This window comes from Protopterus annectens, chromosome 7.part1, assembly GCF_019279795.1.
Source record: "Protopterus annectens isolate FY-2018-M chromosome 7.part1, PAN1.0, whole genome shotgun sequence".
Classification (NCBI taxonomy): Eukaryota; Metazoa; Chordata; order Ceratodontiformes; family Protopteridae; genus Protopterus; species Protopterus annectens.
This window is the reverse complement of record NC_056740.1, coordinates 75,892,741-75,910,314: the sequence shown is the minus strand read 5'-3', so window position 1 is coordinate 75,910,314 and position 17,574 is coordinate 75,892,741. Positions and strand designations below refer to the sequence as shown.

The 17,574-nt window shown below is 42.7% G+C and overlaps 1 protein-coding gene across 1 annotated transcript in view; it reads right to left on the bottom strand.

Annotated features, from left to right (window-relative positions):
* LRRC49 (leucine rich repeat containing 49) overlaps positions 1–17,574 on the bottom strand; it is a 2,278,115-nt gene that overhangs the window by 1,905,053 nt on the left and 355,488 nt on the right. The window contains exon 4 of the mRNA XM_044078469.1: positions 3,162–3,365. Coding sequence (XP_043934404.1) covers positions 3,162–3,365 — 204 coding nt within the window. The remainder of the gene's footprint in view (positions 1–3,161; positions 3,366–17,574) is intronic.

Here is a 17,574-nt window from a genome sequence, read left to right as displayed (position 1 = left end):
TTAACTGCAACAAGTTATCAGAAACAAACAACCCAACAGATGCTTAATAAAAGTCGACAATTTCCAGTTAATACCTCACACACAGTGAAACTAGCTAGAAAAATACACAATACACAAAGTGCTATAAATAACAAAGAAATAAAGAACAAAATAAACAAAAAACAGGATACATAATGTTATATATTATAGCTCCGAGTTTGCTGAGTGTCCTTCCTTCGATCAGCTCAGTGTAAAATGGCAGAACACTCACAACTGAGCTTCTTAGTAACAGAAAGTTGAAACCTGAGACAGCTTTTAAGAAAGAAATCTCAAAAGAACCAATGAGGTGCTTAGTCTAAGCTGTAGTCCAGGTGACCTCAGTCAGCCAATGACCTCAAACAATTCTCTCTCACTGAAATGCCTGATGGCTTTGGCTAAACAAAGATGTCCCTGAATATGTGCTCAGACACACAGCCTCCACAAACACTAGGACCAAATACAAGCCTGAACATGGAAATGCTACAAATATCCCACTACTTAGAAAAAAACTGCAGAAATGATTCTCTAAGCTGAAAAGGAGCAGTGATCCTTTAAATGAAAGTTTTAAACAGCTAAAGGAGCCTCTAGAAAAAAGAGTTTAACTGCAACAAGTTATCAGAAACAAACAACCCAACAGATGCATAATAAAAGTGGACAATTTCCAGTTAATACCTCACACACAGTGAAACTAGCTAGAAAAACACACAGTACACAAAGAGCTATAAATAACAAAGAAATAAAGAACAAAATAAACAAAAAACAGGATACTTAATGTTATATATTATAGCTCCGAGTTTGCTGAGTGTCCTTCCTTCGATCAGCTCAGTGTAAAATGGCAGAACACTCACAACTGAGCTTCTTGGGTAACAGAAAGTTGAAACCTGAGACAGCTTTTAAGAAAGAAATCTCAAAAAAACAAATGAGGTGCTTAGTCTAAGCTGTAGTCCAGGTGACCTCAGTCAGCCAATGACCTCAAACAATTCTCTTTCACGGAAATGCCTGATGGCTTTGGTTAAGCCAATATGTCCCTGAATATGTGCTCAGACACACAGCCTCCACAAACACTAGGCCCAAATACAAGCCTGAATATGGAAATGCTACAAATATCCCCACTACTTAGAAACAAACTGCAGAAATGTTTCTCACAGCTGAAAAGCAGCAGTGAGCCTTTAAATGAAAGTTTTAAACAGCTAAAGGAGCCTCTAGAAAAAAAGAGTTTATCCATTAAACAGTCTTGCTGTCAAGACTTTTCACTTTGTGACTTTGCCTTTGCTACTCCTGTCTGTGTACTGTGTCCACCTCCAGCTTCTGAAGAAAAACAAAAAGAAAATAGAAAAAACAGACAAGGAATTACCTACCTGTCCCATGGGTAACAAAGTTGTTTCACTGTAAATGAAAAACAGACATTTTATAAACTGTTAGCCAGGTTGCACATCAGCAAGTCAAATGATGTCAGAAATACTTGGTTTAGGGATATAAACCTCTTCGTCAACATCATCAGAATGATTTGGAGGGACAGTTATATTTTGCTGAGGATACCACTGATGTGGAACAAACTGCCCATCCACATAAAACAAAGTTCATCCCTGTCCATTTTCAAGCGCAACTTAGATCTATGGAAGGGAAACAGAAAATTTACCCTAGAACTGCCCCTTTACTGCTAATGGGCAGATGCAACTCCTAAATGCTTTATCCCATGCATGGGTCCTCTCAAATTATCTATGGTATGATCCCAGATATTCTCATTAGGGGTAATATATAATTATTGACCATGCGATGTGTATGGTCAATCTATAAACAAATGGGGTAGGTTATTTCGAGCACAAATAGGGAGAGTGTCTAAGCTTAAAATGTCTTGCAAGGGCAGTTAGCCTAGTACTTTCCAATAAACCTAGGTAAGCAGGATGATCCATACAAGCTTTTCAGCCACAAACACAAGCCAAAATGGCAAGGGGAAATACCATATATAACATTTTATTAGAGACATGTGGAGGACATGCAAATGCCACAAAGACAGTGACTAGAAGTCTAGACTGAACCCTGGACCCTAGAGCTCTTTGCGGAAATATGCCAAGACTTAAAAAAAAAAAAAATAAATAAATAAATAATAATAATATGTAAGCAGGAAGCTGAGTCAGGAAACCTCCACCCTGTCAAAGTCTCAGAATGCATCATGTCTTTCACTGCCTCACAAATCATTAAGGCAACACCAGTCAAGATGCAGAAGATTTTTGAATTTTTTAAATGTCTTTTTATCACACAAGTTCAAAACTGTATGTAAAAATAGAACTCAAAATGTGACTGACAACTAAGAGACATGTCAGCAAGGAAGAAACAGAATGTGGATGCTGCATTCTATTTGGGATCTTTGCACATGATCTTTAAATCACAGAGGCTCCTGTCACAATAAAGGTAGCATGAAGCCTAAAGGGTAATACACATTTTAATCACGGTACCAATGTTAAAATGAAGCTGTACGCTACTTATAAAGCTTTGTTCAAAAAACAAACTGCCGGCTCTGGAAGGAAGCTCCTCTAAGTGAAACTGGAGATGATTTTCTAGTACTAAATCTAAATATGCATTGTGCTTAAACATCAATCACATTTTAAACAATGAAGCAAAGTAAATCTTTAAAGTGGCTCATACAGTCACTACAAGCTGTTTTGTTGATTAAAGTCTTGTTGAACATCTCCTTAGAACATATTAAACACACAGTACAGTAAACAAAAAAAAAATATGTACATGGGGCCACTACACCTGAAATCTCATTCCATGGGGCCACTACACCTGAAATCTCATTCCATGCATGCTGTATCATGCTTTTCAAATAAAATGCATTGTACTGTGCTCTCAACGTCAATAAAATTTTAAAAAATTTACTCTATTTTTATCCCACCAACTCATCTGCTCTTCATATCTCATTCTTTTACATATGTTTTCTCATTATTCACACATCACATCAGGGCTGGTTATTTGACAACTAAAACAAAGGCAAGTATATAGAGGGAAAATCTGTATTTGGAACCAAATGGTGAGTAAGGCAACAGGTGGTGTGTTTCATGTGCAGCATTAGTTCACATTTTACTTTGCTCAACAATGGTAACACTTCAACTCACTACAAAGAAATTTGAGATTGTTATTACCTGTTGTTTCCCAACATAAGAACACGGAGATGATACAGATTAGAAAGTCCACGTATTTCTTCAATTTGATTATCATACAAGTCCAAGAATATTAGCTGTTGAAGATTAGACATATTCTGAATTTGAGTAATGAGGTTGTGTTGCAGGTTCAACAAACGAATGCACTCTTCTCCTTCAATGATGGGACAGACTTTTAGTTTTCGTCTAATAAAAATAAATGTATTATATAAGTAAAACTGTTGTAAACCTTAGACACACAAGCAATTACTGCACTGCTTCTAGTTATACTCATGTGACTAAAATATGAAACACGTCTAACATCTACCTTTACAATCGGCACATTGGGATTCAAAATTTAAAAAAAAATGGAAAAGTATACATGATAAAATATGTACAATTATATACACTAGTGTGACCCTGTATGTGACCTAGCATGTAATGTTACAAATACATCATACTCTTAATATTAATTTCCTTTAATTAAAATGAACCAAAATTTATAGAATGTGAAAAACCCTAAACTTACAAATAAACACAAAAAATACAAGATCTGGTTTAATATTTTATCTAATCTGTTCAGAGGAAAGAACATGTGGCTTGAATATTTTGCTTTGCAAAAATCAAATACAAGAATAAAATGTACAGTTATGCAAGTAAACATACCATAAAATTAGATGTTCGAGTAGATCACAGCTGCAGCAACCTAAGCTATATGGGTCATATCCTGCACAAGATACAACAGCCAGCCAGCTTTCAAAGCCTCAGGCACCTTCCATGCACCCAACCATTGGTGGCTCGGAGAGATATGTGTGAAAATCGGAGCACCAAGCCCTTCACAGTCTTAATGGCAACAAAGAAGGGCAGCTATAGGTTGAAAGAGGTCATTCTTGGGTATACAAAAATCAATGTCACCCTAACATACAAAAACATTTAAAAAAATAAGGGGGATGGAGGAAGACAAGCTACTGCACCATGTATCTAACAGAACATCTACTGTTATACTACGTTTATTTATACAACTATACTAAGCTCACCATTAAATCACTGCTGCAGTAGCCTGACCTATATGGATAGAATATCAAAGCTTAGAACATTTGAGAGGAGGGAAGAGGAGGGTCCAAAAGCCCCTGCAGAATGTTCCTGGCAAAACAGGCAAGGCGGGAAAAGGAGCACAGGTTTTAGTGCTTTGTGAAAGTATGTGCAGAGGGCCAAGTTGCTGCTTCTAGAATACATTGAGTCCACCCTTTCCAAAATACTACTGAAGAATCCAAGGCACCAATAGAAAGTGCCTTGACCCTGCCTGGATTTGATTTCTTATATTGCTAATAACAAAAGAAAATAGAATGGGGCAACCAACTAAACTGTCTGGTTTGAAACCGATTGTCCTTTTTTCTTATCTTCATAATAAATAAATAACTTATCAGAAGTTCTGAAAGCTTTAGTTCTCTCAAGATAGTATCTGAATTACCTGTAGACATCATTTTAGGTTTTGTAAAGAAGACTAGATGGATAGCTTGGCTGAAAGTAAACTTTGATACCACGATAGCCATAAATCAGTGATTCATTCTTAAAAAAGTATATTTGTAGAACATGAGATAAGGTTGACCCAACATAAGTGCTTGCAACTCAGAGACCTTTCCTGCTGAAATAACCTCACATCAGTCTTATGAGCTGGTTCAAACCTAGAAAGTATTAATTTTTCCAAAACAAAATTGAGATCTCAAGCAGGATCAGAATGCTTTCAAGGGGGCCAGTATGCAGAATCACTTTCATAAACAGCTTGACTTCAGAATGCATTGAATGTCTAAACATGTTAAAATGGCTGAAAGATGAACCTTGAGAGAGGAATAAGAAAGGCCAGAGAATAACTCACATACATATTGTAGAAACGGAATATTAGCCTCAAAAGGATCTTGTTCTAAATGTGGTACCAAACAGAAAATCTTTTCCATTTACTAACACAATTTCCTAGTTGCAAGTTTCTTTACCTCCTTTAACACCTGTTGCATGTCTTTCTGAAGATAGAATTCTAATACATTTTAGGTATCTCTCAATCAAACAGTCATTTAAAGCCGTTTCAAATTGGCTATTTATCAAACCCATTTATTTTGCAAGTCCAGCCTCTAAGAAGCTTGTGGTAAATGCCCTTGCCCATTTCCAAAAGAGGGGAGAACCACTGTTGCCTGGATCTGAAGAGATTCGGTTCCCACAATGATTTTTGGAGAATTCTTCTGAATCTTCAGAATGATCCTAGATCATCAGTGAAAAGGGTAGAAAAGGCATACACAGAAACAAACTCATCCAATGAAATCAGAATGCTTCTGTTTTACAGGCCTTCTTGCAAGGCATCCTGGAGCACAATCTGGCCGTTTGTTGTCAATGGAGGCAAACAGATCTATCTGAGATGTTCCCCACAGATGGATCTAATCCTGGAAGGCCCTCTGACTCAATTTTTATACATGAGGGTCTGTCCTGGTCCTCCTCAGCTTCTCTGCCTCAAATTTATGCTCTGATGGAATGTAAAAGATTGTGCTAAATTATTATATCCCAAGCTACCATGGCTAATCTGCACAGAAGGTACAACAGAGATCCTCCCTGTTTATGAATCACATCACTTTGGTTTCTTCTTTGACTAAACAAGTCTCATGAAAAAAAAAACATGCTGGACCACAAATCTCACACACCATAAAATGACATAGCTTGAAGTTTTAGCATGGCTCCAGGTAGTAGCAGCAAGCTAACCATGTTACAGCATCTTTGAGCACAGTCATAATGCAACATAAAATGTTAAATTTTACCATAGCTCCAGGTAAACAGCAACAAGCTAACCATGTTACAGCATCCTTAAACCCAGTCATAATTCAACATAAAATGTTACATTTTACTATAGCGACAGGTAAACATTAAAAAGCTAACCATGTTTTGCACAGATCACTTATTAATGTCAACATCCTCAGATCAAATCCAAGCTACTTACAGTACTCACAATAAGCTTAACGTCATACAAGGTGCGGTACAGTGCCTCTTAGTGACAGTTCTAGGGTATATAAAGCTTCAGACTTGGGGCATTCAGGGAGGAGGAGCTCACGCCATACCTCTCAACTGTCCTTGATTTTCAGGGGTGTACACCTGATTTTGACTCAAATTTTATCTCTATGCCTCTTAATCTGTCCTAAAACTATTAGCTTTAGGTGAAAAGATGGTGAATTACATTTAATAAATAATGATAGTAATTACAATTAATAGACTTCTGTGACTTCAGAAATGTATATTGATTCACATACTCTTATCCTGTCAAGGTCTCAAGTTAATAGTACTAAAACTTTTTAGTGCCCCTGATTATTTCTGGATTTGCCCCAATTCTGTTGACAGCTATGACCCCGCCCTGCACACACACACAGATTTTTAGTGAAAATAAAGGACCAGAACAGAAAGACAGAGTTACAAACATCACAGCCTGGGGTCTATTGAAAGAAAGAAAGAGAGAATATAAAGACGTGCCTGTTGTGAATGACTGTTGCCTGGAATAGGGACTTGAAGTAATTACTCTTGGGGTTAGAATATGTAAAATTAAAAACAGAAAAGAATTCCGTGAAGAAATGAAAAAAAAAAACAGCAAAACTGAAACCTGTGAATATACTGATGTGATTCAATCATTTAGGCCAGTATATGAACAAAAACCCTGTATGTTAAATCTGGAATTAAAAAAAGAACTGAATTGTTTTTCCAAAGTGCAACTGACTAAACTGAGCTGCAATTTACTTAGACAAATTACGTCATGTGAAAATGTTGCTGTTAACAGTTGAATTTTTGTATTTTTTCACTGCAAAAAATACTTTTAAATTGGTCATTGTAGATAAACTGCACTTAACCTCTGTCAAGTGCTTCCAATGTGTTGACATGTTACACTGGTGGCTGGCAGTGCAAAACCAGCAGTACGGGATTTCAATACCATACTGTATCCAACAACTGCAACCTTCTGAGTAAGTTTCCACATCAAAAAAGACAGCGAGTTGCTGCTCCCTATGCATTACCACATCCACTTGCAAAGAGAAAGAACTGAGTACATGGCTTTGATGAGCAGTGCTACCTTTTTACAAAATTTGATTTCTGCTACAGATAACCACAATACACAGGTAAGAAAATGCTTGAGTTACTGTGAGTCTAACAAAAATTGATTTCAGAGTATGTATTGAATTAGGGTTGGGGTAGCAATCGCCAAAAGAGGCACTGTCGAAAACATACTTAACTGAGTGCTAACAGAATCACATCTTTCTCTTTGGCACAATCAAGAAGAAAGAACCAGGAACAGAAGCTGGACTCAAAGAGTGTGTCAAGTGAAACAATGATTCTACCAAGTTTAAAAGAAATGCATGACAAACAGTAGTAAAATGCTGTATATTGCTGAATGCATTATCAAAGTGATACTAAACTGATGAAAAGTAGAAATGAGAAGTTATGTACCTACCATAACATTCCGTGTTAGTTGTCTTCTCTCGCCTTCTTTCTTGCTGGATGGGTTCGGAGCCAAACCTCGGCTCCGACTCGGCCACTTACTAAAGCTCGAGAGCTAATTTTACCGCCTCGAGGCAACCCTATATCCCATGATGCTAGGCGATAACTACCCAAATCTCGTTTGGTAGCTGATAACAACCTAGGCAATATAGTCCTCCAACTGGAGAGGAGGAGGAAAAGGATAACCCCGAAAGGATCGCTATCTAAGCTGTAGTTACCCTAGGACAAGCTATTTGGCTGAAAGTGCAAGATCAGGACCCTTCAAAGAAGGGGAGATCTTCTCGGTCTGTCCAGGCTAGGGGAGTGGTGGGTGGGATGCAAGAAAGAAGGCGAGACAACTAACATGGAACGTTATGGTAGGTACATAACTTCTCAATGTTAAGTTGTCAATCTCGCCTTCATTCTTGCTGGATGGGACCGTGTCCCTAGCACCTTCATCCTGGGTGGCTCATTGGAACAGACTCTTGAGAACGGTGGAACCAAAATTTGCCCTGTTTCTGGAGGCCATGTCCAATTTGTAATGCGATACAAAGGTATGAGGAGAAGCCGGTGTGGCTGCCGCACAAATAGTGTCTATTGGTAGTCTGGCTTGAAAAGCTGTTGATGTGGCTAGTGCCGTGGTTGAATGGGCTCTTGGCCTAGAAGGCAATTCTTTACCTCTGAGTTGGTAAATATACGTGATCAAAGAAGACAGCCACCTAGACAGGGTTACCTTGGATACTGGAAGGCCTTTCCTATTTCCTGCATAAGATAAAAAGAGTTGATCAGATTTCCTGATTTGTTTAGTTCTGTCCAAATAATATCGGAGCTGACAATGAACATCCAGACAATGCAGTTTTTGCTCCGCCCTGTTCGTATAATTAGGGAAGAAAACTGGGAGGTCAATTGACTGATTTAAAATTGTCTGCAAAGCCACCTTGGGTATGAAAGAGGGATTCGTTCTTAGAGAAACTCTGTCTTTGTGGAAGACTAAGTAAGGAGGACGAATACAGAGGGCATGAAGTTCAGATACTCTCCTAGCAGATGTAACAGCGACCAGGAAGAGTGTTTTCCAGGAAAGTAATTTCAATGAACAGGAAGCCGCAGGTTCAAAGGGAGGTAGAATCAAGGATGTTAAAACTAGGTTTAGATCCCACTGTGGTGGAGGATCCTTGATCGGAGGTTTGAGTAAAAAGACACCTCTAAGGAATGCTTTGCAAAGCTTATGGGACATGATGCTGCAGTCCGACAGACCTATGTGAAAATTTGAAATGGCTGCCAACTAGGTGACTTCAATTACCCTAATATAGACTGGGAACACTACTCAAGCCCAAACACCCTAGCCCAAAAGTTCCTGGAATTCATAAACTCAAATGCCATGGAACAACTAGTCACCATCCCCACAAGAGGAGAAAACATACTTGATCTCATCATCACGAACATGGGAGCACAATGTTCAACACCGGAAGTATACCCCTCACTGGTGAGATCAGATCACAAACTAATCTCGCTGGAGATCCTCATCCCCCCCCCACCAGGAAAAAAAAAGACCACAGTAAAGAACTTCTAAGGCGACTTCACACTTCTAAAGACTAGTGTGGTCTCCTTTAAGGCCCCCGAGCCAGCGGAAAACAGTACTCAAGCCGCTGAATCACTTACAAATGCCTTCTACCAGCACCTGCAGGACTGCACGGATAAGGCAATCCCAAGCAAAACAAAGACTCTTTGTACCAAAGGCAAGCGTCCAGTCTGGTGGACCCCAGCCATAAACAAACTCTACAACAAAAGGAGGAAGCTACTACAAGATAGAGCAAAATCCTTAAAAGGTAAGACACCCTTGATCACTATAAGTAAAAACTAAGAGCTCTCATAAAATCATCCAAAGCAAATTTTGAGAGAAAAATAGCTAAAGACTCAAAAGACAATCATAAGGCCTTCTTTAGCTATGTTAGAAACCTGGGAGGAAACTCCCAGATATGCTCAGAACTAGTTCAAAATGATGTGAAGATTACTGATCCTACAGACAGTGCCAACATACTGGCTGACAGGTTCAGTGCAAACTTCCCCCTCCCCAAAAGGAGAGATATCTATACCAAGCGATTGCAGCCCCCAAACATCTCCAACGCCAAGTGAGAACTGCTCTCTCCAAAGCAAAAACACAGCATCCATGGGACCTGATGGTGTCCCCGGCTGTGTGCTCCACGAACTCAACGAGGAATTAAACCCACAGCTAGGACAGCTGTTTAATCATAGTCTTACCTCTGGATACGCACCCAGGAGTGGCGCACTGCAACTGTGGTCCCACTTCACAAAGGCGGTGCCTCCACCGACCCTGGAAATTACCGCCCATTAGCTTGACAAGCCTTATCTGCAAAGCCATGGAGAGGATCATAATGGACCTCATAAATAAAGACATAGAATTTACAGACTTTGGATCCATCCCAGTTTGGCTTTGTCAAAGGCAGATCATGCCTTCTAAACTTGGTTGACTTTTTCAAACAGTCACCAAAGCCATTGATGAGGAAAGGCAGTCCATACAGCCTACCTCGATCTGGCGAAGGCCTTCGATACAATACCCCACTCGGGTATCATTGGAAAACTCATCAGCTTAAATGTTAACCCATACATCACAAGATGGGTTGCAAACTGGCTGAGTGACAGAACCCACAGGGTCAGAGTTGCTGGCGCCATGTCAGACTCAAAGCCTGTCACAAGTGGTGTACCACAGGGCTCAGTCCTGGGCCCACTCTTGTTTGGCATCTACTTTTCCGGAGTACAAGCAAACACAGGAGGGTTATGGCTGACAAAGTTTGCAGATGACTGCAAACTGGGCCATAGTGGAAAACACATCTGACACAGATATCCTTCAGAAGGGTCTCACAGAAACGGATAACTGGTGCCAGAGCCATGGCCTAAAGTTAAATGCCAAAAATGCATAGTCATACCCTTCGGAAAAACAAGGTTACCCCTAGCTACCAAATAGGTGGCAATCCACTGAGCACAGAAGAAGTTATCAGGGACCTGGGGACCCAGGTTGATAGTAGTCTGTCATTCAACACCCATGTAGCTAAAGTAGTTAGGAAGACCTTCTACATTGCCCACCTTATCATGAAGGGATTCTCATCTAGATCAAGGGAGGTCATAGTCTCCCTATACTCATCACTCATCAGACCAATGATTGAGTACAATGCCCCATTCGAATGTATCTGACCCGACACTTGCAGCAGCTGGAGAGGCCACAAAAGTTCCTCACCAAAAGGATAAAGGGTCTCAAACATCTGTCCTATGCTGCCCGACTGAAAGAACTCCAGCTCTATTCAGTCACTTACCGCTTGCTCAGAGGTGACCTTTGCCTAACATACAAGGCCATGTCAAACCCAGATTTGATGAATATGCTTCACCTCAAAAATCTAGATCCGTCAGAGCCACAAGGGGAGACTTAAACCTCGACACGGCTATTAATAGGACGTGCTGGAGGGATAGATTCATCACCCAAAGACTCCCTATGCTGTGGAATAAAATCCCGGTATATGTGAGGCAGAGCACCTCGCTGGCCTTGTTCAAGAGAAATCTTGACCAATGGATGGGAGATCGCAGATATACCCCAGGGATTACCTCAGTGTCACTGCTCGACAGAGGCACAGCAAAATAATGGGTATAGTTCCCCATACTAAAGGGGTGGCGTAAGCCACAAAACTATGGGCTAGGCTTGTAAATGCCCTCGGGCAGATAGCCTAGTATGAACCTATGAACCTATGAACTGAACTTTTACTGTGGAGGATGAAGATCCTGAATGAAAAATTTCAGCTAGGAAATCCAAGACCGAGTGAATTGGAGCAGTGAATGGATCTATATCTCTAGCCTTTGCCCAGAAGGAAAAACATTGCCATTTACTAGTGTAGATCCTTCTGGTGGAAGATTTAAGGGAAGCTACTATAATATCCCGGACGGGATTTGAAATCATAGGAAGCCTGGCTAGGGACGGAAGTGGAGCAACCAAGCAGTGAGGTTGAGAGAATGGAGGGATTGGTGCAGCTTCCCCGACTGATGGGCCAAAAGATCTGGCACTGGATCCAGATGCCAAGGCTGCTCCAAGAGATAATGATGCAGGAATGGAAACCATATCTGTCGAGGCCAATAAGGGGTAATGAGAATCATCTTGGCACTCAAGGCGGTTGCTTTCTGAATTACCTGTGATATTAACGGAAGGGGTGGAAAGGCGTAAAGAAGTCCCCGAGGCCAATCGTGGACTAGAGCGTCTCTGGGGGGATGGTCTGGAAGGGGGAAGAGAGTGAAGAAGTCGGGGCATTTGCTATTTTGAGGTGTAGCAAAAAGATCGCAGCAAGGAAGGCCCCACTTCTGAAAAATCTCTTCCATCACAGATTGTTTGAGAGACTACTCGTGTGGCATGAGGATAGCTCTGCTCAACCTGTCCGCTATGATGTTGGACTTCCCAGGGATATGCGTTGCTATCAGAAACCGCTGAGAAGAGATCGCCCATTGCCAAAGTCTGAGTGCTTCTCGACACAAGGAATAGGACTTGGTTCCGCCCTGCTTGTTGATATACCACACTACGAACATATTGTCCGTTCGGATTGCAATAGTCCCCAGGGGAAGAGAGTCTTGGAGGGCTTGCAACATCAAAAGCACTGCTCTCATCTCCAGGACATTTATGTGCAGGTGGCATCTGAAAGGTTGCCATGGACTGTCCTGCCCTGAAAATGCCCCCCCCCCCCCGATCAGGGAGGCGTCCGATGTGACCGTGGCGACTGGGGAGGGAGGAATAAAGGGTCTGCCTTGACGGACTTGAGGGGAGCACATCCACCAAGACAGATGATTTTTGCAAATTGGAGTTATCATAATCTTGTAGTGCATAGGAAGTTGTTGGAAAGACCATTGGGCGAAAAGCATCCACTGTAGAAGACGCATGTAAAAACGGGCAAGAGGAAGAAGTGTGATGGCAGCTGCCATGAGCCCCAATACTTTCAGGACATACCTGGCCTGAATTCTGTCACTCTGAAGCAGAACATGGACATGATTTTTGATATCTAAGACCCTTTGATCTGTTAGCTTTGCTGAAAGCTGCACGGTGTCCAAGTTGGCGCCTATAAAGGTAATAGATTGACAAGGCAGACTTTTCGAAATTTATAGAGATTCCTAGCCCTCTGCAAATGTGGATGGTGTAATCTCTGGCCTGAAGAAGTTGATGCCTGGTGGTGGCGGTGAGGAGCCAGTCGTCTAGATATGGAAACACCTGGAATCCTTGATGTCTCAGGTGAGCAGTAACCGCTACCATACATTTGGTGAACACTCTGGGGGCTGTAGTGAGATCAAAGGGCAGGGCTCTGAATTGGTAGTGACTGGTCCCCAGCCGGAAGCGGAGAAACCTTCTGGAGCGCCTGTGAATTTTGATGTGATAGTACGCATCCTGAAGGTCCACAGAGCACATCCAATTGTCCTTGCCCAGAAAGGGTAGAATGGACTGTAGCGTGACCATCTGGAATCTTGTCTTTTTTACAAATTTGTTTAGTTCGCTGAGATCTAATATTGGTCTCCAGTCTCCTGTTTTTTTTGGTACCAAAAAGAACTTTGAGTAGACTCCGGATCCTATTTGGTCTGCTGGGACTGGCTGGATGGCTCTTTTTGCTAGTAGTTTTGAAATTTCTAGCACTGCTTGTTCCCTTAGACTGGGTGGAACGTCTGGAAGGGTTCCCTTTTGTTGAGTTGGGGTTTGGATACAGGGAATTTTGTAACCCTTGGATATAACCGACTGTACCCATTTGTCTAAAGTGTGGGAGAGCCAGGCTTTCGGGTACAGCGATAATCTTCCCTCGATTGCCTCCGAAGGTGGACAGTCGGGCAACATCTCAGGGATGTTGGAAGGGTTTGTCAGAGAGAGACTCTCTGTTACCCTGATTCTGCGGACCCCCTCTGCCTCTTGGGCAGCGTCTGTTGTTGTTACCCCCTCTGCCTCTGGGGGTAAACTGACCTCTTGCGTCAGGCGTGACTCGTTGTGATTTGCGGAACCACATTTTTCCACCCTTTTGACCCTTAGGATATGGTCTGGAAGGGGTGGAGAAATGGACTCCTACAGCAGAAAGAGTCTTGCCATCTTGCTCACATCTGGTCAAGGTGTCTTTCACTTGAGGCCCGAACAACGCCGAACCATCAAAGGGGGAGTTAGTGAAGGACGCCTTGAAGGGGTCTGCAAAATTACAAAGCCGCATCCAGGCGTGATGCCTTAAGGCCACACCTGTGCCTGCGGCCCTACTCGCTCCATCAGCTGCATAGGAAATGAGCCACATGGAGGAGTTAACAATGGAGTTTAGGGTTCCTAGCTGTGAGTTGATTTTATCTTGGGACCCAGCAGCTGAAGGATCCTGTAAAACTTCACCCAACTCTTTGAGAATATCTCTCTGAAGGCGGGTGAAGTGACACAAGTAATTCAGCGACCGCATGGCAAAGGTCGCTGAAGAAAATATCCGCTTGCAGTACCTATCCATAGTCCTAGAATCCTTGTTAGGAGGATGGACAGGCACTGAAGGATTGGCTAGTTCCTTCTTGGTGGCTGCAGCCACCACCATGACATCAACCGGTACACCTTTTGATAAAAATTGTCTATCAGCTGGAGCCGTTATAAATTTGGAAGGCCTCCGTGGGGTGGGTTCCACCAAATCCGGAGCCATCCATGCCTTCCGTGCCACCACATCCATAAGGGGGGTAGAAAGGTGGAGACACCCAGGAGGTGGAGGGTCGAGAACCAAATGCCTCCAGGTAAACTGACTCGTCCTCGAAAGGATTAAGGGAAGACCAGTTCCACCTCTGTTTCAGGATTTCAAGGCTGTCTGAAAAAGAGACATCCTCAGAGGGGGACCTTGGGGATCCTTCCGACTCATCCAAGTCGGTATCGGATGTGATGGACTCAGGGGAGTCCACATGCTTCCTCTTACATGTCCTCTTGCGCAGAGGTTCACCTGACGGATCAGGAGAAGCCTCGGAAGAGGAAGATATTCCCAGTGGGGAAACCTGAGCAAGAGAGTGGGAAGAGACATCAGCAGGCACCGTAGTGGGAGGAGCTGATGGAGCTGACTGTTGACCATGCACTGGGGCTAGTACGCTCCTCATCACTTCGAAGGCTCCCCTGTCAGACAGGCCAGAGGGCTCCTGCGCCGAAGAACTAGGAACCCCGGGCTGCACCGACAGGGACGGCTCCAAAGCCGATGTCGGAGCCGAGCTCACCAACGCCGACGCTCCGAGGGGGAGAACGGGGTCGGACAAGGGTCCGATGCCACTTGCCCCCTCGGAGCCGGCGAGAGAGACCAAGCGCCCGGATCCCTCCAACGAAGGCATCAAGGAGGAGATCGGAGCAGAGGACGACGGAGCCGAAGGGGGAGGTATCGGCTCCAACACCACAACAGTCACGGCTCCGAGGAGCTCCGACTCCGAACTCTGCGGGAGAGTCGAAGGAGGAATAGTAGGTGGAGTTGAAATAGCCGCTGTCTGATGAGACGGGCTATGAAGCATTTGGGCCAGTGCCTGAGACTTTAACAGTCTACTGACCACTCTCTCAAGGTCATGGTTGGAAAGCCTGGACGACCGAGAAAAACGGCTCCGATGGCTCTGCTCCGAGAGCAAGGGTGACCCCGGAGCTGAATGGATCGACTCCAAAGATGGGGACCTGGACCCTTTCTTGGAAACGGATGGAGCCAAAGGAGTCGAAGATACGTCGGCTCCAGCCGGAGCCGACCGTGAGGGTTGAGGTCCAGAGGTATAGGCGCCGAGCGGAGCTGATGCTGGAAGCTGTGACTCAGATGTATCGGCTCCAGCCAGAGCCGATATTGCCACAGTTAGTGAGCCACCAGCCGAAGGCTTGGAACTTGGAGCCGACGGCTTGGCTGGCTTCGAAGGCTTCCCTGACACAGACATAGTCGGGGAGCCCTCGGGCTTTAATAAGCCCCTTAAGATTAATTTGTTCCTGCGCTCCTGCAGGACTCTTGGGCTGAATGCATGGCACATGGAACAAGAGTCCTGCAGATGCAGGGGTCCCAGGCAGTAAACACAAGAAGTGTGACCGTCTGTCAGAGACATCTTCTGACAGCATGAGTCACACTTCTTGAAGCGTGAGACCTTTGTGTCCTTCGACATAGCTGTCGGAGAGAAAAGGCACAATGTAAAGAAAAAAACTCACACACACACACACAACACGCGCCCAATCCACACAAAAAACTAAGGAAAAGGAGGGATACAGTGTACAAACATGCCACAGACACAACACAGAATCCCTATCAGGAAAGGGAGCAGGCCTAAGGCCTAACCTAGGGGGGAGGAAGAATAATTTGGGATAAGGGAAAAAAATTGCGCTAACGGGGAAAAGTTTGAAATTAACTGTTCAGTTAAGCTAAACGAAGAAGGGGATGGAAAAACTAAGCAGGAAGGTAACTAAATATATATATAATTCCCAACACTTACCAAGAGCCGGTAAAACGCACCTCGCTGGCTAAAGCGGCAAACGAGATCTGGGTAGTTATCACCTAGCATCATGGGATATAGGGTTGCCTCGAGACGGTAAAATTAGCTCTCGAGCTTTAGTAAGTGGCCGAGTCGGAGCCGAGGTTCGGCTCCGAACCCATCCAGCAAGAATGAAGGAGAGATTGACAACTTAACATCAGTGGTTAAATGTCACGCACTGAATGTCTTAAAGTGAAAGTGAACCACTGAAAGGTGGTTTATTAAAAGAAGTCCATAATTAGTTATTGAAAGCTTGCTTATTAAAGATGTGCACAGTCAATGTACTAGGCTGCTGAAATGTTACTACAGAATGAAGCATGTGCTCAGGAATACTAATGAAAGAAATTCCTAAAGCTGGCAATGAGTACTACAAAGTTGCATTGAATTTTAAAGTGCAAAAGTAGCTTTCTGCATTTTTAATGTAGAAATAAAACTGGTGAACTACAAAGCATTGTTTTCAAATTACAGTAAACTCTCAGTTAACCGGTACCCAGAGGGATTGGTAGATGGCAGATAACTGTAGTTTCTGGTTATGTGAGAGTTACTATTAAAAATAGGCCTGTCTAATACTGTAGCTTATACTATTTATTTGGTTTGACTTGTTCTCAGGTTGGGGAGAGAGGCAATTTATTCCTATCTTCCTTTTTAAAACTCTAAAAACGTAAGGTATGTTTCTGTTGGAGGAAAACAAAGTGCAACACATGAAAACTGTACTGTATTTCTTCAATATTTATTTTGCAAATTGCTTGCATTCCTGTTAACTGAGAGTTTACTGTACCCCTGTCTTCTGAAAACCTACTGGAAATATCCCAAACATAAATTTAAACTTTGCATAGACTAACAACAAAAGTAGTTTTCTAAAGGAAAGTGAAGCAGTAATTAGTGTACACAGTGTTGGAAAAACTCTGAGCCGGTTCAAAATCTTTGTTCAAAAACAAAGGTGTGTTGAGGAAAACTGCTGAATTGGCTTCCTCAGAAAATAAGCTTCAGAATTCTGAAGTATATGCACGTGAAAACTTTGACTACATTACATGTTTTAAACTACAGTCTAAACAATTTATGGAGTATTAATGATTCATAAGCTAGATGTTCAATCGTACTGAGGTCTATATTATATGAACGAAAGTTCATATAAGCGAACGCTCAATGAGCGAAAATCCTGGACATCGAAAACAATATTGTGGGGGGCTGCCCCCCCCCCCACTAAATATATATTCCAACTATGAGATCGCACCACAGTGAGGAAAGGGCAAAAACTCCAATCTTCTCTGTACTGTGATCCCATAATACACACCTTGATGTCTGGGAGTTTCGCTCATTAGACAGGGCGCTTATATGAACTTTCGTTCATATAATAAAGACCCATGGTATTGTGCTTCTAAAAGAGTTCAAAAGTACTGACGCACAAATA